At 37.1% G+C, this 21,567-nt stretch overlaps 2 protein-coding genes across 19 annotated transcripts in view; both read right to left on the reverse strand.

Annotated features, from left to right (window-relative positions):
- Window positions 1-767: 767 nt before the first annotated feature.
- On the reverse strand, window positions 768-1,232 carry LOC142171999 (putative mitochondrial protein AtMg01250). The gene has a single exon (XM_075235748.1). The coding sequence runs from the start codon at window positions 1,230-1,232 to the stop codon at window positions 768-770; it is 465 nt and encodes a 154-aa protein (XP_075091849.1).
- Window positions 1,233-4,712: 3,480 nt separating this feature from the next.
- The window catches only part of LOC107762352 (phosphatidylinositol 4-kinase alpha 1), a 29,646-nt gene continuing 12,791 nt past the window's right edge, over window positions 4,713-21,567 (reverse strand). For 3 of the 18 annotated variants that reach the window (XR_012701355.1, XR_012701352.1, XR_012701353.1), the window contains 5 exons: window positions 19,085-21,551; window positions 18,544-18,903; window positions 17,031-17,748; window positions 16,742-16,875; window positions 16,197-16,645 (listed from right to left, as the gene is read on the reverse strand). Coding sequence is in view for 4 of the 18 variants with exons in the window: in XM_075234733.1 (XP_075090834.1) it covers window positions 13,905-14,099; window positions 16,495-16,645; window positions 16,742-16,875; window positions 17,031-17,205; window positions 17,535-17,629 (750 nt within the window). In the remaining 14 variants the exon portion in view is untranslated. Of the gene's footprint in view, window positions 5,207-7,234; window positions 7,527-13,537; window positions 14,100-16,196; window positions 16,646-16,741; window positions 16,876-17,030; window positions 17,749-18,543; window positions 18,904-19,084; window positions 21,552-21,567 lie in introns of those variants that run through there. The other 15 variants (XR_012701357.1, XR_012701356.1, XR_012701359.1 and 12 more) reach the window with 13 other exon arrangements.

Below are 21,567 nucleotides of genomic sequence, written 5' to 3' on the forward strand. Positions count from 1 at the left end.
GATAGTGGTGTAAAACTATACTGGTTTTAGTTAATCCCTACAACCAAATATGGGATAAATTTTATTCCAATTTCTATACTAGGATATCCCACCTTATCCCATGAACCAAACGACCCCTTAGGTCCTTAACTCCAAGTCCTCCCCAACATTTAGGAGAAGTCATCGAACCAAGTGGTACTTCCTTGCCCCATCCAACGAATCCTATAGAAAGTTTCTTTGAAGCCTTTCCAACTGGTCTCAAATACTAGCTAGAGCCTGAAACAAAGATATGAAGTATATAGGGATGCTTTATAAAGTACTCTTGATAAGCACTTCCTTCCCTAACGGTAATCAAAGATAGGTAGTAGGGAGGGCTCCTACCCTGCAATTCAAAACTTGAGCACACATGCCTATACATCCACCTCTACAATAACGACAACAACATACCCAGTGTGATCCCACAAAGTGGGGTCTGGGAAGGGTGGGATGTACGCAGACATTACCCCTATCTTGTGTAAGGTAGAGATGCTGTTTTGGATAGACCTTCGGCTCAAGAAAAGCGTTTTCAAAACAGGTTTGAAAAAATTTCAAGATTAAAAAAAGCTATGATGAAAATAAAGAAAAGAAAAGTATTGATATCAAAAACAGAAAATATTATCTACCTCTCCTATAGGAATAATCTCACATTTCCTAAGATTAATCTTAAGATCTGATACGACCTAAAATATGTTAGCACTTGACCTAAGTAATCCAACTGGGTCCCGTTTGCATCACAGAACACCAAATTATCATCCGCAAACAAACGATGAGAAATCAACATGGTGCCAAGACTGCCAACCGCAACATTGATGCCCTTTAAAAAAGAGATCACCACCTTTTTTATTCTCCTTACCTACAATCTCAAAGCACTTAATCCATCCATTCATCTCAGCTCTTCTAAGCATCAGGCTAAGAGCTTCCATGACAATAACAAATTGATAGGGGGATAGGGGATCCTCTTCTCTCAAACATATGAATGACTTGAAAAGGCCTTCAGGATTCCCATTTAAAAGGATAGAAAACCTGACTGCACATATACAACTTTTTATCCATTGCAACCATTTGTCACCAAAATTCATCATTCTCAGCAGCTCCAACAAAACATGCCAACTCACATGGTGATAGGCCTTTTCTAGATCAAGTTTATACATTACCCCAACCTTCATCTTTCTCCAATGATGTTCAAAACATTCATTTTGCCACCATTGCATCATCTACTATCTGTCTCTCTTTAATGAATGCAAACTGATTGCCAGAAATGAGTTTAGATATTACTTTAATTTCTGTCAAGATCTTTGAAATTATTTTATAGACACTCTCCAACGGACTAATGGGTCTAAAATCCTTCACCTCCACTGCACTTTTCTTCTGAATGTGAGTTCCTAATGCCGTTCAACTCTTCCTGTCCTTTTCATAACTGTTTCCTCTTAAATATCTTTTTACTTATTATATATTTGACACAAATTCCTTTTTTCTCAGGCACCCACTAAAGGACCTTTCTTGATTCATATCTTATGATTTTTATATGTCAATGCATATCATACGGAGATCCTTCTTCCTCTCCCTATAAATTGTTATCGATTTTCAATAATGTATCTTTATTTTAAGTCTGCCAGGCATAAAAACAAACTTACTGTCTGTCACTCTTGTAAATGTGTCTAAGTCTATGCTCTATAATTATTTCCTAGAATTTCATCACATGGCTCATAGTTTATACCAAGTTAGTTTGCACAGCCTTTTTATTATTTATCGCACAACTTTTAAATCTCATTTGTTTTATAACTCTTGTCACTTGTTTGGGATCTTTTCACTCCTGAATATAACATTGAATTGCTTGGTTAGTCATTGTATTCCAACTTCTCCGGGGCACTTCCAGACCACTGGGTTTATGACAGACTTTTCTAATTAACATCATCTGCAAAGGTTTCTGGAAAAACCTATATTATGAAACAAATTTTATAAGCATGTCTTATACACTATGTTCTTCTTACCATTTTCAAAACAATTATGCTCTTCTAGGTCTCATAACGGAAGTTTCCAATATGGCCGTCTCATGCACCAGCTCCAATAGTCCAATACCAACTAACATAGGTATCTTTCTGAAGTAGAGTTCTGAGATGGTGAAGTATAGAGCAATTTAGTAAAGATTGTATAATTCTTAAAGAAAGTAAAAGCCACAAGATACATTCATAGTTATTGTTCTCACCGATAGTGTAACTGTGTGTTTTGCTTGAACTAACATAGGTATCTTTCTGAAGTAGAGTTTTGAGATGGTGAAGTATAGAGCAATTTAGTGAAGATTGTATAATTCTTAAAAAAAGGAAAGCCACAAGATACATTCATAGTTATTGTTCTCACCGATAGTGTAACTGTGTGTTTTGCTTGAACTATTCATTGGGCTTGCGTTTCCTTAATGCGTAGATCATGTCGCAAAAATTTGATACATAAGAAGTTTATACTTGCTTGTTTTTTGTCTTGTTGACCAAGTGGATGCATTTCACATTCCAAATTGAAATAAGGATATTGCATGTCTGAAGATATTTTTATCCCACATGGTCTATAATCTCCTTATTCAGTGTTCAGAGAATAGAGGGAGGTGAAAAGTGGAGAGAAAAGTAATACTATAATGACTGTATGAGTTGTTCTTGGTAGTTGCTAAATTTCTACTGATTCAAGAGAGTATGGCTTATCCTACTAATAAATCATAACTACAAAATTAACAGGCCCATCGATGTGATCTATTTTCATCTTGAATCATGTAATATTTCTTGTTGCATGATATAATGTAATTCGTTTAACTGAATATTATTTATATATAAGTGTCTGAAACGTAGTTTTTATCAGGTTGTGAGCTCCATGGAGTTGCTTGAAGAGGAGTTGGAACTAAATGCTCTTCATAACCCAGGTAGTCCGCGCGGTAGTGGCAATGAGAAAGCTGCCGTTAGCCAAAGAATTGCTCTTTCTACTGCTTTAGGAGGGTGTATAAAAGTTTCAGCAATGAGCATGATTTCCGGTTTGTTGTTTTTTTGGGTTCAGTTTGAGAAGGAAATGAAGTTCTTAATGACTTCAGTTGTTAATGGAGATATTCTTCACTTAGATACAACTAATGGTAGAGATTTTTCTAGGCCTCATAGATACTTTTATTTTGTCCCCTACAGGTGTCAAGTCAACTTATCTACTTGCAGTAGCAATTTTGGAGATAACACGGTTTTGTAGCAATGGTGGGATCCTCAGTGTTCCTAGTTCAACAGCTTCTCGAACTGCCTTCATCTGTGTTTTTGAATACTTGAAAAGTCCTGGTCTCAAGCCGGCCGTCTCCCAGTGCTTAACAGCAATTGTTCAAAGGGCTTTTGAAACAGCAGTAGCATGGCTGGTATTTTTAACTCTCTTGGCTTGTCTTGCTGTTGTGGACATACTTCGTCACAGTTTGAAATCAATAATGTTTAAACTGTATAGCATGCCTTTTTTAGTTGTTTTTTATCATGAAAAAGCTAACGGAGATAATATATTTTTTAAATATAAGTTGCTGATCCTCTTCTTTTGCATTCCCTTTCCATTTCTTTTATTTTGAGGAACAATAATTATTTTATTACACAATACAAAAGTCATGCGTAACTGTACAAGTATTACATAACAAAAATAAAAAAAAACATAAAAATAAAATCATTCGCCTTCCTACCCTTGTATTGACTCTATGAGTTCTATCAATGTTGATTGACTTAATTATTTGGATTAATAAAGATTTGATTCAGATTGAGAAAGATTTGATTCAGATTGAGATTTGATTTTATTCTGATTAATTATAATTTGATTGTAGTTTATTTTCCTTCCTAAAATAGTCATAGGACTTAGTGTATAAATACCTTTGCTTAGGGATGTAAGAAATACACAGAAATACAAGAAGCCTTTTTTTCTTCTCAAAAATCTACATGGTATTAAAGCCATCGCTGCCTTTTTTAGGTGAGTTATCTCCCTCGCAGCACTAGAATTCCGTTATTATCAAAGAGGTCGAGTTTTCTCTCTCTGGTGGCTATTCGCAACACAAACCCCTTCTGGTTCCGTCGAGCCATATTTGGTTTCCGGCGAGGCAGATTATTTTTGAGAAATTTTGTTCAGATTTTCTTCTGATTGGGCAGAAAACATGGAGACATTCAAGGAGACGGTTTCTGGAGAAATCTTAATTCTTGGGTTGTTGATTCTGGTACAAATAGACACATGACAGGCTCTTCTAAAGGCATTCAAAGTTATTCTCCGTGTCTCAAAGGAGATGGTGTTAAAATAGCCAATAGTTCTTTAATACATATCTCTAGAACATGTTTTGTCATTTGTACTCCTAATATTAAACTATCATCCGTTCTCCATGTCCCTGAGTTCTCTGTCAATCTTTTATTTGTTAGTGCCATGACCAAAGTTCTAAGCTGTAATATCGAGTTCTTTTCCGATCATTGTATTTTTCAGGATCTTCAAACAGAGAAAATGATTGGCAGTGGTAGATTGCATGATGACTTGTATATATCAGATTTAGAATTCAAAACTCTGGTCAAGCCTTTTTTGGGGAAAGTAAGTATGTCAACCAAGAAATAATACAACGGCATAGACGGTAAGGACACCCATCATTTTTTTTGTTTTGAGAACAGGTTGTCATTTTCATCAAACACAAATAATTCAAGAAAGGATAAAATGAAAATAAAAGATTGTGTACCAAAATAAATAGCTACAAATGGAATTTCACAAGATCAAGTCAAGTTTTTGGACAGGACAACTAATAAGATTGAAAAACATGCCACAATAACAACAATAAACCCAGTATCATCTCACAAATGGAATCTGGGGAGGGTAGTGTGTACGCAGACCTTAACCCTACCTTGAAGGTAGAGAAGTTGTTTATGATAGACCCTCGGCTCAAGGAAAGATGAAAATAAAGATTGAAAAACATGCCAACTCAGAGAAATTGTGACAAGTTAGGAGCTGTATATTAAGTCCTATTTCCTCGCCAAAATAAAATGATTTGACCTTAGGATGCTTTAGAAGACCACCAACATCTTTAAAAAAAAGAAGTGATTTGAGCAGATATATCTTCAGGTCAGAAATCCGTGTTTCTTACTATATGCCGTTTCTTGGACTAGATTTGTTCATTAGTACCAGCGAAGCTGCATGGCCTAACACAGTCAGCAAAATGAGGAGGAAACTGCTCCAAACAAATTAACATATCAGGTTAAAGTTAATATATGAACATGCAATACAGAGATAGAGCAAACAAGCAGCACGAAGAAAAGCATAGCAACGTCAAATAGAAACACATTTATTTAGGACATGCATTTGTCTGACAGTTGTTAGCTTGTCACACATGTAAAGCAACCCTGCAACAGTATGTACGATTTTGTTTTATTGTATCAGTGAAGAGGTTTGACTCTGACTTTGACAATTTGAAGTAATTAAAGCACTTCTAAGAAAGAAATAATATGGTAATGAGCAAATATTTAATGAAAAACACCAAAAACATAAGATGCCATATATACTTCATGCCTGAATCAGTGAGGCAAATTAGAGGCTAAGGCAAAGATGACAATTAAAACCATTTGGCCAAATTTGAGGAAACTTTTGCTCAACCCAATTAGGCTGTTGGAAGTAATAATCAGCTGAGAGAATGTATTCAGACAAAGGCCGAATTGAGAAGTTTCACAAGTAAATACCCGAACAATATCAATAATAAAATGACAAGTGAGTTCTGAAAAGATTGGTGCAGCAACCAGAACAGGACATCGTTTTCAGGAACGTCAGAAAATTTGGAGTGGATTAAGTGAATTGAACGTCAAAAAAAAAAAAAAATTGCAAAATATATAATTTTCAGTTTTTTAAAGTATTTTTTTTGTAAAAACTGAAAAAAAAAAGATTTTGCAAAATATTTTTATTTTTTTAAACTAATGCATATGTAGTCCATTGCTTTAGGAGAGTCTTTTTTTTTTTTTTCCAGTTTTTACAAAAAAATATTCTTTTTTCTATATTTTGCAAATTCCTTTTTTTTTTCTTTCAGTTTTTGCAAAAATAAATTCCACTATTTATAAAATATATGCTTTAATAAAGCTGAAAAAACTGAATTTTAAAACGGATCGGGTAAAAAAAAAAAGAAACGGGTCATTTTCATCTGGTGCTGCCACGTGGCACTCCATCCAAAATAAGGGTATATTTGTTCCAAAGTATGACAGGGTATAGATAACCCAATAGTATAACGAAGAGTATTTTTAGACTATTTTCGAAAGTACAAGGGTATATTTGGCCCTTTGCCGTTATCTATCTATCTATCTATATATATATATGTGTGTGTATTTTAGGATTTTCTGATTGCAAGTGTTGCAAATGTGGTAAGTTTACTAGTTTTATGGAATGGGTCGCCTATGTACCTAAGGCATTATGTGCCTGTCCACCTAACCTAGGTTGGGGTGTGACACAACTAGTTCTCAAGATTTTTATTTTGGTATCAGACTGAGAAAACTTCACTTTTGACTTTTAACAAATATACCCAAGTCATCATAGTGCAGCAATCAATAAAAGTAACAAAAATCATCGACTACCACATAAAGAAACAATTTGGGCAAGACCTCATAAATCAGAATAAATAGTCAAAAACAGAGGTGTGCTTCTATTATCACTCTTAGGATAAGAGTTTCTAGTATTCTTGGGATATTAACATGCATCATAGAACAAAAATTCAAATTTAGTCCTTGAAAACAAGCTGAGATATAATTTCTTCAAAACAAAGAATGATGGGTGTCCTAACCGTCTATGCCACTGTATTATTTCTTAGTTGACATCCTTACTTTCCCTAAAAAAGGCTTGACCAGAGTTTTGAATTCCATCTAATATATACAAGTCATAACTCAATCTACCACTGCCAATCATTTTCTCTGTTAGAAAATCCTAAAAAATACAATGATTGGGAAAAAACTCGATTTCACAGCTTAAAGCTTTAGGGATGGCACTTATAGATAAAATATTAACAGAGAACTCTGGGACATAGAGCACAAATGATAGTTTAATATTAGGAGTACAAATGACAGAACCTGTTCCAGAGGTGTTAAAGAACCATTGGCAATTTTGACATTATCTTTTTTGAAACACGGAGAACAATTTTGCATGCCTTTAGAAGAGCATGTCATGTGTCTATTTGCACAAGAATCAACAATCCAAGAATTAAGGTGAGCTACAACGGTTGTACCTGATTGCACATAATTGGATGTGGCAATATTAGCGAAGTCAAGCTTGTCTAGGAGGCGACCAAGAAGCTGAATTTCATCCGAAGACAGGATTTTTCTAAAAATCGTCTCCTTGAATGTCTCCATATTTTTTGCTCAATCAGAAGAAAAATGATGAAAATAATATGCCTCGCCAGAAACCAAGTCTGTCTCGACGGAACCTTAACTCCGGTGAACGGAAAAATCAAAACTAGAAGGGATAGGTTCAGAATGTTCCAGCAATCCTATCAGAAAAGGAAATTCCAAAAAAGCTGACTAGAATGAGTTGTGTTACGGACAACCACCAAGAGAGAAAACTCGATCTGTTTTTATAAAAATGGAACCCTAGTGCTGCGAGGGAGATAACTCACCTAAAAAAGGCAGCAATGGTTCCGATACCATGTAGATTTTGAGAAGAAGAAAAGGCTTCTCATATTTCTATTTTTGTTCACATCCCATGAGCAAGGAAATTTATACAAAGCTCTTAATAGTAATTAAGGAAATAAAATAAATCTATACAATCAGTCTAGCTATCAAATCAAATCAAATAAAATAAAATTAAATCTCTTAAATATAATCAAATCTCCTGAAAAATAAAATTCTGAACCGAACCGAATTAATTCGGTATTTTGGTATCGGTTTATGCTGTATTTCGTACTACTTCAGTACGGTCCTCGGCATTGAGGTTTCGATATTTCTGTATTACCAAAATACCAAATTAATTAAGTACACCATCCTGAACTGCCCCAACCCAAGTTATCAATTTCCAGCCCAAAATTTTAACTTGTTAGTTCTTACCCCCTAGACAGTAACCCATTAAGACCAAGTCCAATGCCCCGGCCTAATGATAGTCCTAGGTTTTAGATGCAAAATCCAGAGGTCCCTTACGCCTTATTGAGATGCAAAATCATCAATGACTAAGTGCTCGAGAAAATAGATAATGATATGATTTCTATTAGAAGTAATTAGAAGTAAAGGAATTGCTCACATTCTGTTGCTATGCTCGTTTATCACGTTATTAGAAATTTTCTAATGAATTAGATTTTAGTAGTTCACCACTGTTTAGTTCACAAAGACCTTGTACGATATCGAAACCGTATTGAACCAAACAACAAAATGTAAAACCGTATCGAACTACTTTGGTACGGTATTTGGTATGCACAATTGATATACCGAAGTACCGAACCGTAGTTTTCAAATACCGTACCGAAGTACCGAACCTAATGCTAATTAAGGTAATAAAATAAATCTATATGTAGATTTTGAGACGAAGAAAAGGCTTCTTGTATTTCTGTGTGTTTGCATCCCATGAGTGGGAGAATTAATACAAAGCTCCTAATGCTAATTAAGAAAATAAAATAAATCTATACAATCAACCCAACTATCAAATAAAATCAGTCTCCTGACATCATGCCAATTAACAATCTCCTAAATATAATTAAATCTCATGAAATTATGCTAATCAACACTCCTAAATCAAGTTTTCTTGAATCATGCTAAGCAAGACTCCCCCTCAAGTTGGTGCAAAGATGCCGCACGTGCCCAACTTGTAACTCAAAGTATGGAAAGTTCGCTTGTTGAGACCTTTGGTAAACACATCAGCTAGTTGTTTTTCCTATGGCACATGAAATAAACTCAAGACACTAGTTGTAACTTTTTCTTTGATGACGTGTCGATCAATTTCTACATACTTTGTTCGATAATGCTGGACTGGATTATGAGCTATACTGATGGCAACCTTATTGTCACAGTACAAGGAAAGTTTTCCTTTTTCAGACAGTCTCAATTCCTGTAGTAGCATTTGTAGCCAAACCAGTTCGCAAATACCCTGGGCCACTATATTCTGCCTCCGCACTTGATCTAATAACTACACTTTGCTTCTTTCTTCTCCAAGTAACAAAGTTTCCTCCTACGAGCGTATAGTAACCGGATGTTGATCTTCTGTCATATAGAGATCAAGCCCAATCCGCGTCTATAAAGGCTTCTATTTGGAGGTGATCATGTTTGGATAAAAGTAGACCTTTTCCAGGAGCAGACTTTAGATACCGCAAAATGTGAAAGACAGCTTGAATATGAGGATCTCGGGGATCATGCATGAAATGACTCACCAGGTTAACTGAATAGGCTATGTCTGGTCTAGTGTGGGAGAGATAAATGAGTTTTCCAACCAGCCTCTAATATCTCTCCTTATCAACTGATTCTCCAACTCCGCTTTGTAACTTGTGATTGCTTTCAATGGACGATTCTAAGGGTCTACAACCCGTCATACCGGTTTTTTTCAAAAGATTCAGAATATACTTCCTTTGAGAAATAAATATTCCACTTTTGGATCTAGCAACCTCAATTCCGAAGAAGTACTGCAATTTTCCTAGATCTTTGATCTCAAATTCATGTGCCAACTTCTTCAATCGGGACATCTCCTCTTTGTCATCCACTGTCATTACTATGTCATCAACATAAACTATGAGAAGAGTGAGTTTACCCGTTTGATTTCTTACGAAGAGGGTGTGATCAGCAATGCTTTGTTGGTAACCGAAGGAGATCATTGCTTTGCTGAATCTTTCAAACCAAGCTCTGGGGATTGCTTCAGTCCGTATAAGGCTTTCTTCAATCTGCATACCTTTCCTTGACTCTGTGCAGTATCAAATCCAGGAGGAATCTTCATATACACTTCTTCTAAGTCTCCATGAAGAAATGCATTCTTCACATCAAACTATTGCAAGTCCCAATCAAGATTAGGTGCACAAGATTAAAGAATTCTAACAGTGTTCACCTTAACAACAGGAGCAAATGTCTCTTGATAATCAACTCCACAAGTCTGAGTGAATCCCTTAGTCAGCAATCTTGCTTTGAATCTTTCAATTGAACCATCAGCTTTGTGATTCACAACGAAGACCCATTTGCAGCCAACCAACTTCTTGTCTGGTGGTAAAGTGACAAGTTCCGAAGTCTCATTTTTTGACAAGACATTCATTTCTTCAATCATAGCTTGCTTCCATTTAGGATATGCAAAAGCTTCCTTCCAATTCTGGGGAATAGATACCGAAGAAATAAACAAGACAAAGGCTCTATAGGAGGGAGACAAAATTATAAGAGACAATTAGATAAAGGGTGTTTGGTGGTGCACATCTGACTCCTTTTTTTGTGAGCAATAGGCAAATCTAACTCATTAGAAAATGTAGATAACTGACCAACAGGAGAAGGTTAAGCTTCAGTGGATTGCATGATAGCTTCTTCTGCTCTATTTCTCCTTAAGTATGTTTTCAAATCAGGCCTATCCAAACACCCAATAGTCTCCCCCAGAATTCTTTATCCAATTTCACTTTTCCCTGTGATATTTTCATCAAGAGATCCAGTAATAGAACTAGGTAGAATCACCTCTTACTCCTTAGTGCTCTCCCCCCGAAGAGGTGATGAGATAATACTAAAATAGGGCTCAGATTCTCGAAAGGTAACATCCATGCTAACAAAAGATCTCCTAGAGGGAGGATGATAACATTTGTAACCTTTCTGTATTGGAAAATACCCAATGAAAACACACTTTATAGCTATAGGATCAAGTTTCTCAGAATTTCTAGTATGGACAAAGAAACACACCTAAACACCTTTGGATGAACAATATATTCATTCTTACCCTTAAACGTTTCTAGAGGACTTTGAAAATTGAGGGATTTAAGTGGCATTATGTTGATAAGATAGGCAGCCGCAAGAATAGCATCCAGTAAGGTTTTGGAAGATGCATGGTGAACATAAGAGATCTTGCTACTTCTAACAGATGCCTATTGTTTCTTTCAGCGACCCCATTTTGTACACTAGTGTAAGGACAACTAGTCTGATGGACTATCCCATTGAACTCCAAATATGCACCAAATCTTTTATCCATGTATTCATTGCTATTATCAGTTCTAAAGATTTTTATTTGGCATCAAACTAAGTACAAATCATCTTATGAAATGGCTGAAAATAAGAAAAAACTTCACTTTTGGATTTTAACAAATATACCCAAGTCATCCTAGTGCAACAATCAATGAAAGTAACAAACCACCGACGACCAGACAAAAAACAGTTTGGGTAGGACTCCATACATCAAAATGAATAGTCATAAACGGAGTTGTGCTTCTATTATCACTCACTGGATAAGAGTTTCTAGTATGCTTGGCATATTCACACGCATCACAGAACAAAGATTCAAATCGAGTCCTTAAAAATAAATCGGAATATAACTTCTTCAAAACAAAGAATGATGGGTGTCCTAACCGTCTATGCCGTTGTATTATTTACGAGGTTGACATCCTTACTTTCCCCAAAAAAGGCTTGACCAAAGTTTTGAATCCCATATAATATTTTTTTTTGATAAGGTAAATTGTATTAATCAAAAGGGAGAGAACTCCCGTATACACAAAGTATACCAAAATGTAGAGTATTTACATCAGAATATGATTCTCTACAAAACACGCACAATCTTCTATACAAGTAGGGGCTAAATGAGTGCACCAAAAAGCGATCAAAGATAAAAGACTATTCTTAAGATGTGAAAAAGGAGACTCAATCTCCTCAAAAGCTCTCCTATTTCTCTCCTCCATACTATCCACATGAGAGCTAACGGGGCGAACTTCCACGCCTTTTGCCTTCTTCTTCTATGGAAACCGACCCAACTATATAACATTTCCTTTACAGTGCTTGACATCACCCATTGAACACCAAAAGGATTCAGGATTGCCCTTCACAAAGCAGAGGACACAGGGCAATGCAACAAAAGGTGATCAACTTCTTTCCATGAGCTTTTACACATGTAGCACCAAACAAGTGTAATTCCTCTCTTTCGGAGATTTTCAGCAGTCAAGATCATTCCCCTCACCGCTAGCCATGCAAAAAATCACACCTTCATGGGCGCCCTAGGAATCCAGATCGAGGAGTATGGAAAAATGGTCTCATCTCTCACAAACATACTCTGCTAAAAGGACTTTACGGTGAATAAACCATCGCCACGCAAGCCCCATCTCCAAGAGTCGCAGGATGGCTGGGGCCTGTCTTGCCCATATAGCAGTGCCAACAAATCTTGGAGATCCGCAATCTCCCAATCTTGCATGTTCCTTCTAAATGAAAAGTCCCATATTACCCCCTTCATGCTTCTTACGAATCTGTTGGACCATCAATTCCTTCTGGTTTGAAACTCTGAAGACGTGGGGGAAGGAGACCCTCAGAGTATCCTCTCCACACCACCTATGATTCCAAAAGATGATTCTCCTTCCATCTCCCACCATATAAGTGATGTTGCCACTGAATGCTTCCTAATTCTTCATGATGCTCCTCCACATGCCACACCCGAAAGGTGTTGTGATTGCCTTGATCCTCCAACCCCATCCCGTGAAATCGTACTTTTCTACTATGACCTCCCTCCATAGAGCATGCTCTTATACCCCGAATCTCCATAGCCACTTCCCCATTAAAGCTCTGTTAAATACCCTAAGATCTTTCACTCCATGTCCACCCCACTTCTTTGGGGAAGTGACTGTCTGCCAATTCACTAGATGAAACTTTCTAGTTCCATCTGCCGCATCCAAAAGAAAGTTCCTTTGAAGTCGCTCCAGTTTTTCTGTGATGCTCACCGGTGCTTGCAATAGGGATAAGTAATAGGTAGGCATACTCGATAAAGTACTTTTGATGAGTACTTCCTTACCTCCTTTTGACGAATACTGTTTTTGCCAGCCTGCTAATCGTTTTTCAACCCGCTCGATCACTGGATTCCAAACCGTAGTATCCTTATATGAAGCGCCAAATGAGAGGCCCAGGTAAGTAGTGGGAAGGGAGCCCACCTTGCATCTGAGAACATAAGACAAGGCATCAATGTTAGCAACCTCACCTACTGGGAAAATCTCACACTTGCCGATGTTGATTTTGAGTCCTGATACTAATGGAACCACTACAAGACCTACTTCAGGTAGGTCAACTGATCCATATCGGCATCACAGAAAACCAGTGTGTCATCCGCAAAAAGCAAATGTGAGACTCTTCGGGCACTGAGCACCCCAATCAGAGCTGAGAATCCTCTCAAGAAGCCTCCGCCCGCCGCACGATCCTTCATTTTGCTCAGAGCATCCATTACTAGAATGAATAACATTGGGGATAGGGGGTCACCTTGCGTGAGACCCATGGAGCTGCCAAAGAAACCACACGGGCTACCATTAACCAGGATAGAGAATCTGACTGAGAATATGCAGAACTTGATCCATCCCCTCTATCTTTCCCCAAACCCCAATCCCATCTAATATATACAAGTCATCACGCAATCTACCACTGCCAATCTTTTTTCCTGTTTGAAGATCTTGAAAAATACAATGATCGGGAAAGAACTCGATTTTGCAGTTTATAGCTTTGGTGATGATATTAACAGATAAAAGATTGACAGGGAACTCAGGGACATGGAGCATGGATGATAGTTTAATATTAGGAGTACAAATGACAGAACATGTTCCAGAGATAGGTGTTAAAGAACCATTGGCTATTTTAACATTATCTCATTTGGGACACAGAGAATAGTTTTGAATACCTTTAGAAGAGCGTGTCATGTGTGTATTTGCAGAATCGACAATCCAAGAATTAAGGTGAGCAGTAAAGGCAGTACCTGATTGCACATAATTGGATGTCGCAACATTAGCGGAGGCAAGTTTGGCTAGGAGGCGATGGAGAAGCTGAATTTGATCTGAAGACAAGATTTCTCCGGAAACTGTCTCCTTGAATATTTCCATATTTTAGCCCAATCAGAAGGAAATCAGAAGGAGCTTGTGTTGCGGACAACCAACAAGAGAGAGAAAACTCGACCTCTTTGATAAAAACGGAACCGTAGTGCTGCAAGGAAGATAACTCACCTAAAAAAGGCAGCAATGGCTCTGATACCATATAGATTTTGAGAAAAAGAAAAGGTTTCTTGTATTTTATGTGTTTACATCCCATGAGCAAGAAAATTTATACAAAGCTCCTAATTCTAATTAAGAAAATAAAATAAATCTATACAATCAATTCAGCTATCAAATCAAATCAAATCAAATCAGAATAAAATAAAATCTCCTGAAATCATACTAATCAATACTCCTAAATCAAGTCTCCTTGAATCATGATAATCAACACTATACAACCATTTCAGCTATGAAATAAAATAAAATAAAATCGAATCTCCTAAATAAAATTAATTCTCTCTGAAATCATGCTAATCAACAACAACAATGCATTTTCTTTCCCGATCTTTACCATGTGTTTGGTATGACGAAAATATTTTCCAATTTTCTCATGTTTGCACTGCCAAATTTTTGAGAAAACATTTTTTCCTAAGATTATATTTTCCTTAAAATTTGGAAACTAACTTCCGTAGCATACCTGGAAAATCATTTTCCAGACGCAACACTGCTTCACCCCCATCACAATATTCATTTCCCCACTCTCCTTTTAGATTAGAGTCCTCATCTAAGAGTATAATCCCCTTCTCCTAGAGAATCCTTTTCCAAAAAGAATTGAGCTTCTTGTCAGCCAGATCATAGGTTCCCGATAATGACGCATTTTCAGCTGTTTCGTAGGAGTGTTCCTTCCTCATCTTTTCCTCATGACAACCAGAATACTTATACAAATAGAGCTTGGAGCAGAGAAAAATGTAAGTCAAAACCTTTTTTGTTTGTCTGAAATGCAAGGCAGCAGAACTTCATCCGATACTCCAACTCAACTTTATTAACTGTATTCTTATCAAAGTGGATCTTATCAACTCCTTTATTTGTTGGAAAAGAGCAACGTCCTACATAAATTTTGTACAATGTGGCACCTTCTCGGTGCTTATATGATTAAAGCTTTAGTTATCCAAAAAAGATGATACCAATGCATATGTAGTTCTAGAGATATCAAGGCACACTAAGGATGGAACAAACGAGAACTTTTGGGTGCATAAGTGGTGCGAGGAGAACGAGTTGAGGGAAACTTTTCCTAACTTATATAGAGTATCTTGCCAGAGAGAGATGACGGTCCAACAAATTTGTAGGTCCCATGGAGGGGTGCTTCATTGGGATTTGAGATTTAGGAGGAACCTACATGATTGGGAGATGGAAGAATTTCACAATCTAGTTGAGTTATTGTATGGGTTGGATAAACCGAATAATGTATCGGATGTATGGAGATGGCGGGAGAGTAAAAATAGATTATTCACGGTTAAATCTTATTATAAGAGGTTATTAGTGAGAGAGGAACACATTTTCTCTCATTACTCTATTTGGATTCCCAGAGCACCAAAAAAGGTGTGTTTCTTTGTGTGGTTGGCGGCGAGGAGAGTGATTTTGATAGCGAAAAATTTGAGAAAGAGAAGGATCACCTACGTTAGTTGGTGCTTCATGTGCAAAAGCTTAGGTGATGATGATTGTAAAGTGGCTAATCAATTGTGGAGAGAGATCCTTAATTTGTTTGAGGTGCAATGGGCGATGCCGGGTACAGTGAAGGAGGTGTTGCATAGTTGGGTTCACATGAGTGGAAAGAGAAGTCCAAGGGCATGGAGTGTCGCTCCCTTAGCAATCATGTGGGTAATATGGAAAGAAAGAAATAGGAGGGCTTTTGAAGGGGTGGAACAAGATTTTGTGAAATTACAAAGTAGTTTCTTGTTCCTAGTTTCTTTTTGTTGTACTCATGAGGTCCCTATTTGTATAGAGGATTGGATCTCTTTTGTTGAGAACTATATTTTGGTGTATGTTCTCTTCTTTTTTTTTTTTGTTGGTATACGGCTTGTATACGGGGTTAGTCCCCAATTGTTAATAAAATTATTTACCTTATCAAAAAAAAAAAAAAGGATGGAACAAACGAGTTGCAAGCATATTCTATAAGAATCAACTTTTTCCCATTAAATATTGAACTTTCTTTAGGTTGAAATTTCTCTAGAAATTTCCAATACTCGTTTTAAAGGAAAAGAAAATAATTTAGAATAAATAACAACGGACATCTTTCTATTTTCTGGCAAGAAGTTTGTTACAGAAAACAGCCACCATCTGATTCAAACTAGTTATGAGAAATTAGAGAGGCCCTTATTTTAGATGTTACGCACAGAAATTTCCAGGAAATAGACAAATAATGCGACATGCATCATCCTAAAATCAATTTATGTCATTTCTGCTTTAAGTCTTCCAAGTTCCATCTTAAATAGCTATCATTCAGGCACATCCATTCAGGGTTTGATAAAAAGACTGAAGGGTATGAAAACTGGGACGGAAATGCATACTTGCACTAACTGCGTTACTTCAGCCTTTAGATGAATATTTGCAGGAAACCTGGCAGCCAGACACAACGATAAACGAGGATCCACAGAAAAGGCAGTTCGAGCAAGACTGACCCAATTGTCAGAGCTGATTTTAAGACATGGAGTGGTTTCCCTGATATTGGAAAGAATTAATAACAATAATGGCAAACCATGTTAAAGGGAGAAGTTAGAACAGGGAGAAACACAATCAGCAATCAATGTGCATTACTTGGCAATAGGTTGTGCCCAGACATCAAGTCTGACAGCTTCATGCTGGCATAACAACAGAAGCAACTGCTTCACCTTCTCCCTCCAAACAACATAGCTCTCCATTTGACCCCAAACATGATGGAATTGATCTTTCTGTAAGCATCATTAAGTTAAAAAAAGAGCACAAGGACCATAAGTAGTTAGAGAAAAGAAACTGTTCCCACGACAAACAGAATGTTTTCGGCACAAAAAGTTTCTCAAATGATGTAAGAATCAAAGTTTGCAGCTCATCGTTATGATTATCTCACCACATCATTCAAAGAGTTTTCGAGTCCCCGTCTTTCAGAATAAAGTTGGGGAGTATCTAATTGCTCATTCAAAAGATGATGGACAAACATAGAAACAGACTGCGCCTCACTCAGGGCAAAGTTGTTATTCATGTCATACCACTCAGGTTGGTGAGCAAACCACCCCAATGAAGCCCTGCAAATAGTCCAAAATTCCCAAATCTGGTGTAACACATTAAATGATAAACTTCCATAAACAAATAAAGAAGTGTTTGTGTGCAACTCAGTATCTTCTAGCAAGCTATTGGTCAAAGAAGATGAGCGAGGACCTTCCGCTATTCATTTGCCTGTATTCACAATACATGCAAACATACTGTTGAGTCCCATAACGACAATGAAGGGGATGGGTGGTCTCCTTATATGGACTTGGGCAATCCTTACCTCTTGAGCTAGCTTTTGAGGTTGAGTTAGGCCCAAGGTCCATTTAACACATACTAGTCCAATTAAATGTAGGTCAGTGTTTACCGATATATTCTGTCTTCCAGAAGCTTAAGCCCAGCCCTGAGATTTTGCAAAACACCATGTGATCTGCACGAGCAAAACTTCAGTCCAAGAAGCATGAGGGTGAAAAATGTGCCAGTAGCAGCAGGGTGGGAAGAAAAGTTCCAGGGCAGTTTGGTAGTTCCTTGCAATAACCGCCAGAAAAGTAAAAGCTGTGGAACATATCATGTCGAACGACCTGCAAAGACAAAAAACTATAGTTTTAACATTTTAAATAATGTTGAGAGAATCAAAAGGCTGAAACAATTATTCAGGCATCACAGCAGTTGAAAACTTTTAGCAACATTATCAAGAAAGGCAGTGTCTTTCACAGAAATACTTTTTTTTGGGGGGTCAATGAATGGTTAAACCATGTTCCTTAGACAACTATTGACCCCCCCTGGAAAAAGGAATGGCTCAAGAAGTGAAGAGCAAAAAATGAAAAGTTCGAGCGATATAGAAAACATCATCATCTCAACTGTGACCAAGGTAGCACCAAAGATTATAGTAGTTCTACTGTGGTACCACCACATTCCAACTAATCCAAACACAACAAGCATTTAACAAACCAAATACATATCCAGACCGTAGTTTACACGGAACAACATTAGTGCAAGAATTTGGTGAGGAAGGAAACCAATGATGGTTTCTCTAGCAAGTGCAAGAGGATACTTGGTAAAAGTTGTACCAGACAGAAATAGAATGAAAGAAGAGAACAGCTAAGGACACAAATTTCGCAAAATTGGTATCACCATGGAAAACTCTATATATTTTAACTCGAAAGCCCTACTGCTGAAGTATTTTAATAGAGGCAAAACATCATATGCCAACATGCATCAAATTAATTTTCAAAAAAGTGATGGGTCAGGTGTACTATTACACCATCTTTAACCTAACCACTTTGGGTGGACAATATACAAGCTTGTGCTTGATTATCTCGGTGATTCATAAGGAACATCGAAAGGAGTGGAAGCATCGAAACACTGATAATCACCTCAAAATGATCAATAAAGAACACAAGCCATAGTCTGTGGGCCATTATTTGTTCAACAAGATCCTTCTCAGGCGGTGCTTCTGGCTCCCCGGGTACTAGGTGAGGCCTTAACTTAGCAACAGGTCCGCAACACCTAACTTCAGATGCAAAAACTCCTTGCTTTGTGTCCACTGTCCACAACCAGGCATCGACAAGCTCAGCAAGTACCAGAGAACACAATTGAGGAGCAGCAGAAACCAACCACGTCCAAATAAATACACCAGTTTCCATGGCATCGGGTGTCAATATATAAGCTGGGCACCAGCAAAGAAGATGTACAAGTTGTGAAAAGCTTTCAACATTTGATTTAGAATCAGAGCCCTGTGGAGAAAAGCAATTTCAGTAACATGTAAAGCAAATAACAAAATTGCAGGGTGGAAAGAGAATTTTTTTTTTTTTGATGAGTAGTCTAAAAAAGCAAAGTCTGCTACAAATTAAAACTTTTTATTTTTATTTTTTTGATGAGTAGTCCAAAAAATAAAAATTCAGAACTTGTCTATACCAGATCAGAGAGAAGAAAAGCAGTTGCTAGAGAACATGTTTCACGGAAAGATGACTTGTCCACTTCTCCCCCTCCTTCAACATAGATGACAAATTTCTGGAGCTGTTGGACAAAATTTGTAAGTAAAACATCAGAAAAGGACTCAGTTTTTGGCTGCAAATTTCCCACCATATCATCAGGACCCAAAGTTGGGAGATCAAGGCTACCAATACTATCATATAACCTTCTCATACCAGCAATTCCTCCAGCATGATTACACTTCGCAGTTGCACTGATCATACCAGTACTGAGTACCTCGAAATTAAATGCCTCTGTTAAATTTCATTTTGCTCCAGATGGTGCAGCTGCTGCAGCCATAACAGCAGGAATATTTGCTGTTTTTGTTCTGGTACGACAATCATTTTTATCAGTACCAATGTTTATCTCAGATAAGAGCGAAACAATTTCTGCTGCAGGCTGCAAATTTTGCCAAGTGTTTGCTTTACAAAGCTTTTCCTGAAGCATGGAAAGAGGGATTAGCTAATAGTACGTGCAATAGAAAATATGAAATAGGATAGCAAAGAAGGGAATAAGCAAGTAAAACATCAGTTGGAACCACGCAAATTCAGATCTTTCAGCGAAACTCGAAAGGGTGTCTAAGATTTTAAACTCTTAAGTACCATAAGCTAAAATACTGTCTCCACCCAAAATATTTATACTCCTATTGAAAGAAGACCATGTTTTTCACAATGTTGAGGAATGGTGACGTTTTTCCAACAAAACATATTTCCTCTACATGTACCATAGTTGAGAGAAAGACCCAGTTGCTATTCTGATAAAACAAAGAAAGAAAAATCAGATTCTATGTTTTCCCTGGTAAATAATAATTATTAAATAAGATTTAGAACTGCTAGGTTGGCAATATTAGATTTTTTTAGCTGGTTGATTTGTTAGGTGTGTTACGTGACCAACTCCATAGCATTTTCCATGGACACTTTGGTTCATAATTATCAGCTTAATCCTGGAGAAAATTATAACAACTTCTGACAGAATATTTCATATCATTACTTACAGTCCAAACCATGTAATCTTCTTATCTTCTCTATCACTACTGTGCCAAGTAACTGAAGCAGTTGCCAACTTCTTCCATCTCCCAATCATTAAATCCTCTTCTAGACTCCACAACCACCTACTAAGGGAAAAGAATTCAGAAACACTACCCCCGCCCATACTCCATGCGTTGATTTTGACACTATTGCCCAACCTCAGTTTAGTGTATTGCTGAACCTGCTAGTGTAGCTCCAGATACTACCTTTCGAGAAAATTTGAACAGTGGGAGGACTCCTAACATCCTTCTTCACATATTTAACATTTATCGACTTCTTCCAAATGCTTTATTTTCCCTCATTGTATTTCCACAACCATTTGCATAATAAGCACTTACTCGTTATACAACAACCCAGTATAATATCACGTAGTGGGGTTTGGGGAGGGTAGTGTGTAAGTAAACCTTACCCTTATCTCGTGGAGATAGAGAGGATGTTTCAAATAGACCCTCGGCTCAATGAAGGGCAAGCACAACAATAATGAAAAGAAAACAGCCAGAAACAACAATGAGGAGCCATGTAAAAGAAGCATTGAAAACAGCAAGATAGATAATAAGCACTCATTATGCAATCTCAAATTTCTAATCCGCATCCCACCACCCTTTTAAGCAGTCATTACCCTTTGCCATTTGATTAGATCTAGCTTCCTTTTATCTGCATTATCTTCCCATAAAAAAATACTCCTCAAAGTATTTAGTGGGCGTTTGGACATAAGAATTGTAAAATTCCAAAAAAAAGTGAAAAATAAATTTCAAGTGAAAATGATATTTAAAAATTAGAGTTGTGTTTGGAAATAAATATAATTTTGGATTGTTTTTAAAGTTTTGTGAGTAATCTGAGTGAAAATTTTAAAAAACAGCTTTTTGAAGTTTTTTTTTGAAAAATTTCTTATGTCCAAACGGGCTCTTAGCTTCTTCTCCACTTTCACAGGTAATTGAAACAAATACATTAAGTTGGAACACCATCCAACACACTGCATATCAAAGTACGTTGGAACACCATCAGACACACTGCTTATCAAAGTAAGTCTTCCTCCAAAAGATAAATACTGCTTTCTCCATGGAGACAGCTTGCTGGAACACCTATCCAGAACCCCTGCCAGACCCTCTGTTCATTTTTGTTATCTCCAAGTGATCTTAGCAACAGGGACAAATGTCTTTTGAAAATTCACTTCATAAGTCTGAGTAAATCCCTTAGCCACCAATCTTGCTTTGAATCTTTCAATCAAGCCATCAGCTTTGTGCTTCACATTGAAGACCCATTTGCAGCCAACCAATGTCTTGTCTGGTGGTAAAGTGAAAAGTTCCCAAGTCTCATTTTTTTATAAGGCCTTTATTTTTTCAATCATAGCTTGCTTCCATTTAGGATCTACAAAAGTTTCCCTCCAATTATGGGGAA

This window comes from Nicotiana tabacum, chromosome 17, assembly GCF_000715075.1.
Source record: "Nicotiana tabacum cultivar K326 chromosome 17, ASM71507v2, whole genome shotgun sequence".
NCBI classification, from domain to species: Eukaryota; Viridiplantae; Streptophyta; class Magnoliopsida; order Solanales; family Solanaceae; genus Nicotiana; species Nicotiana tabacum.

Coding starts and splice junctions, on each gene's coding strand:
- LOC142171999 (XM_075235748.1), bottom strand. CDS start 1,232: ATGATGCAATGGTGGCAAAATGAATGTTTTGAACATCATTGGAGAAAG.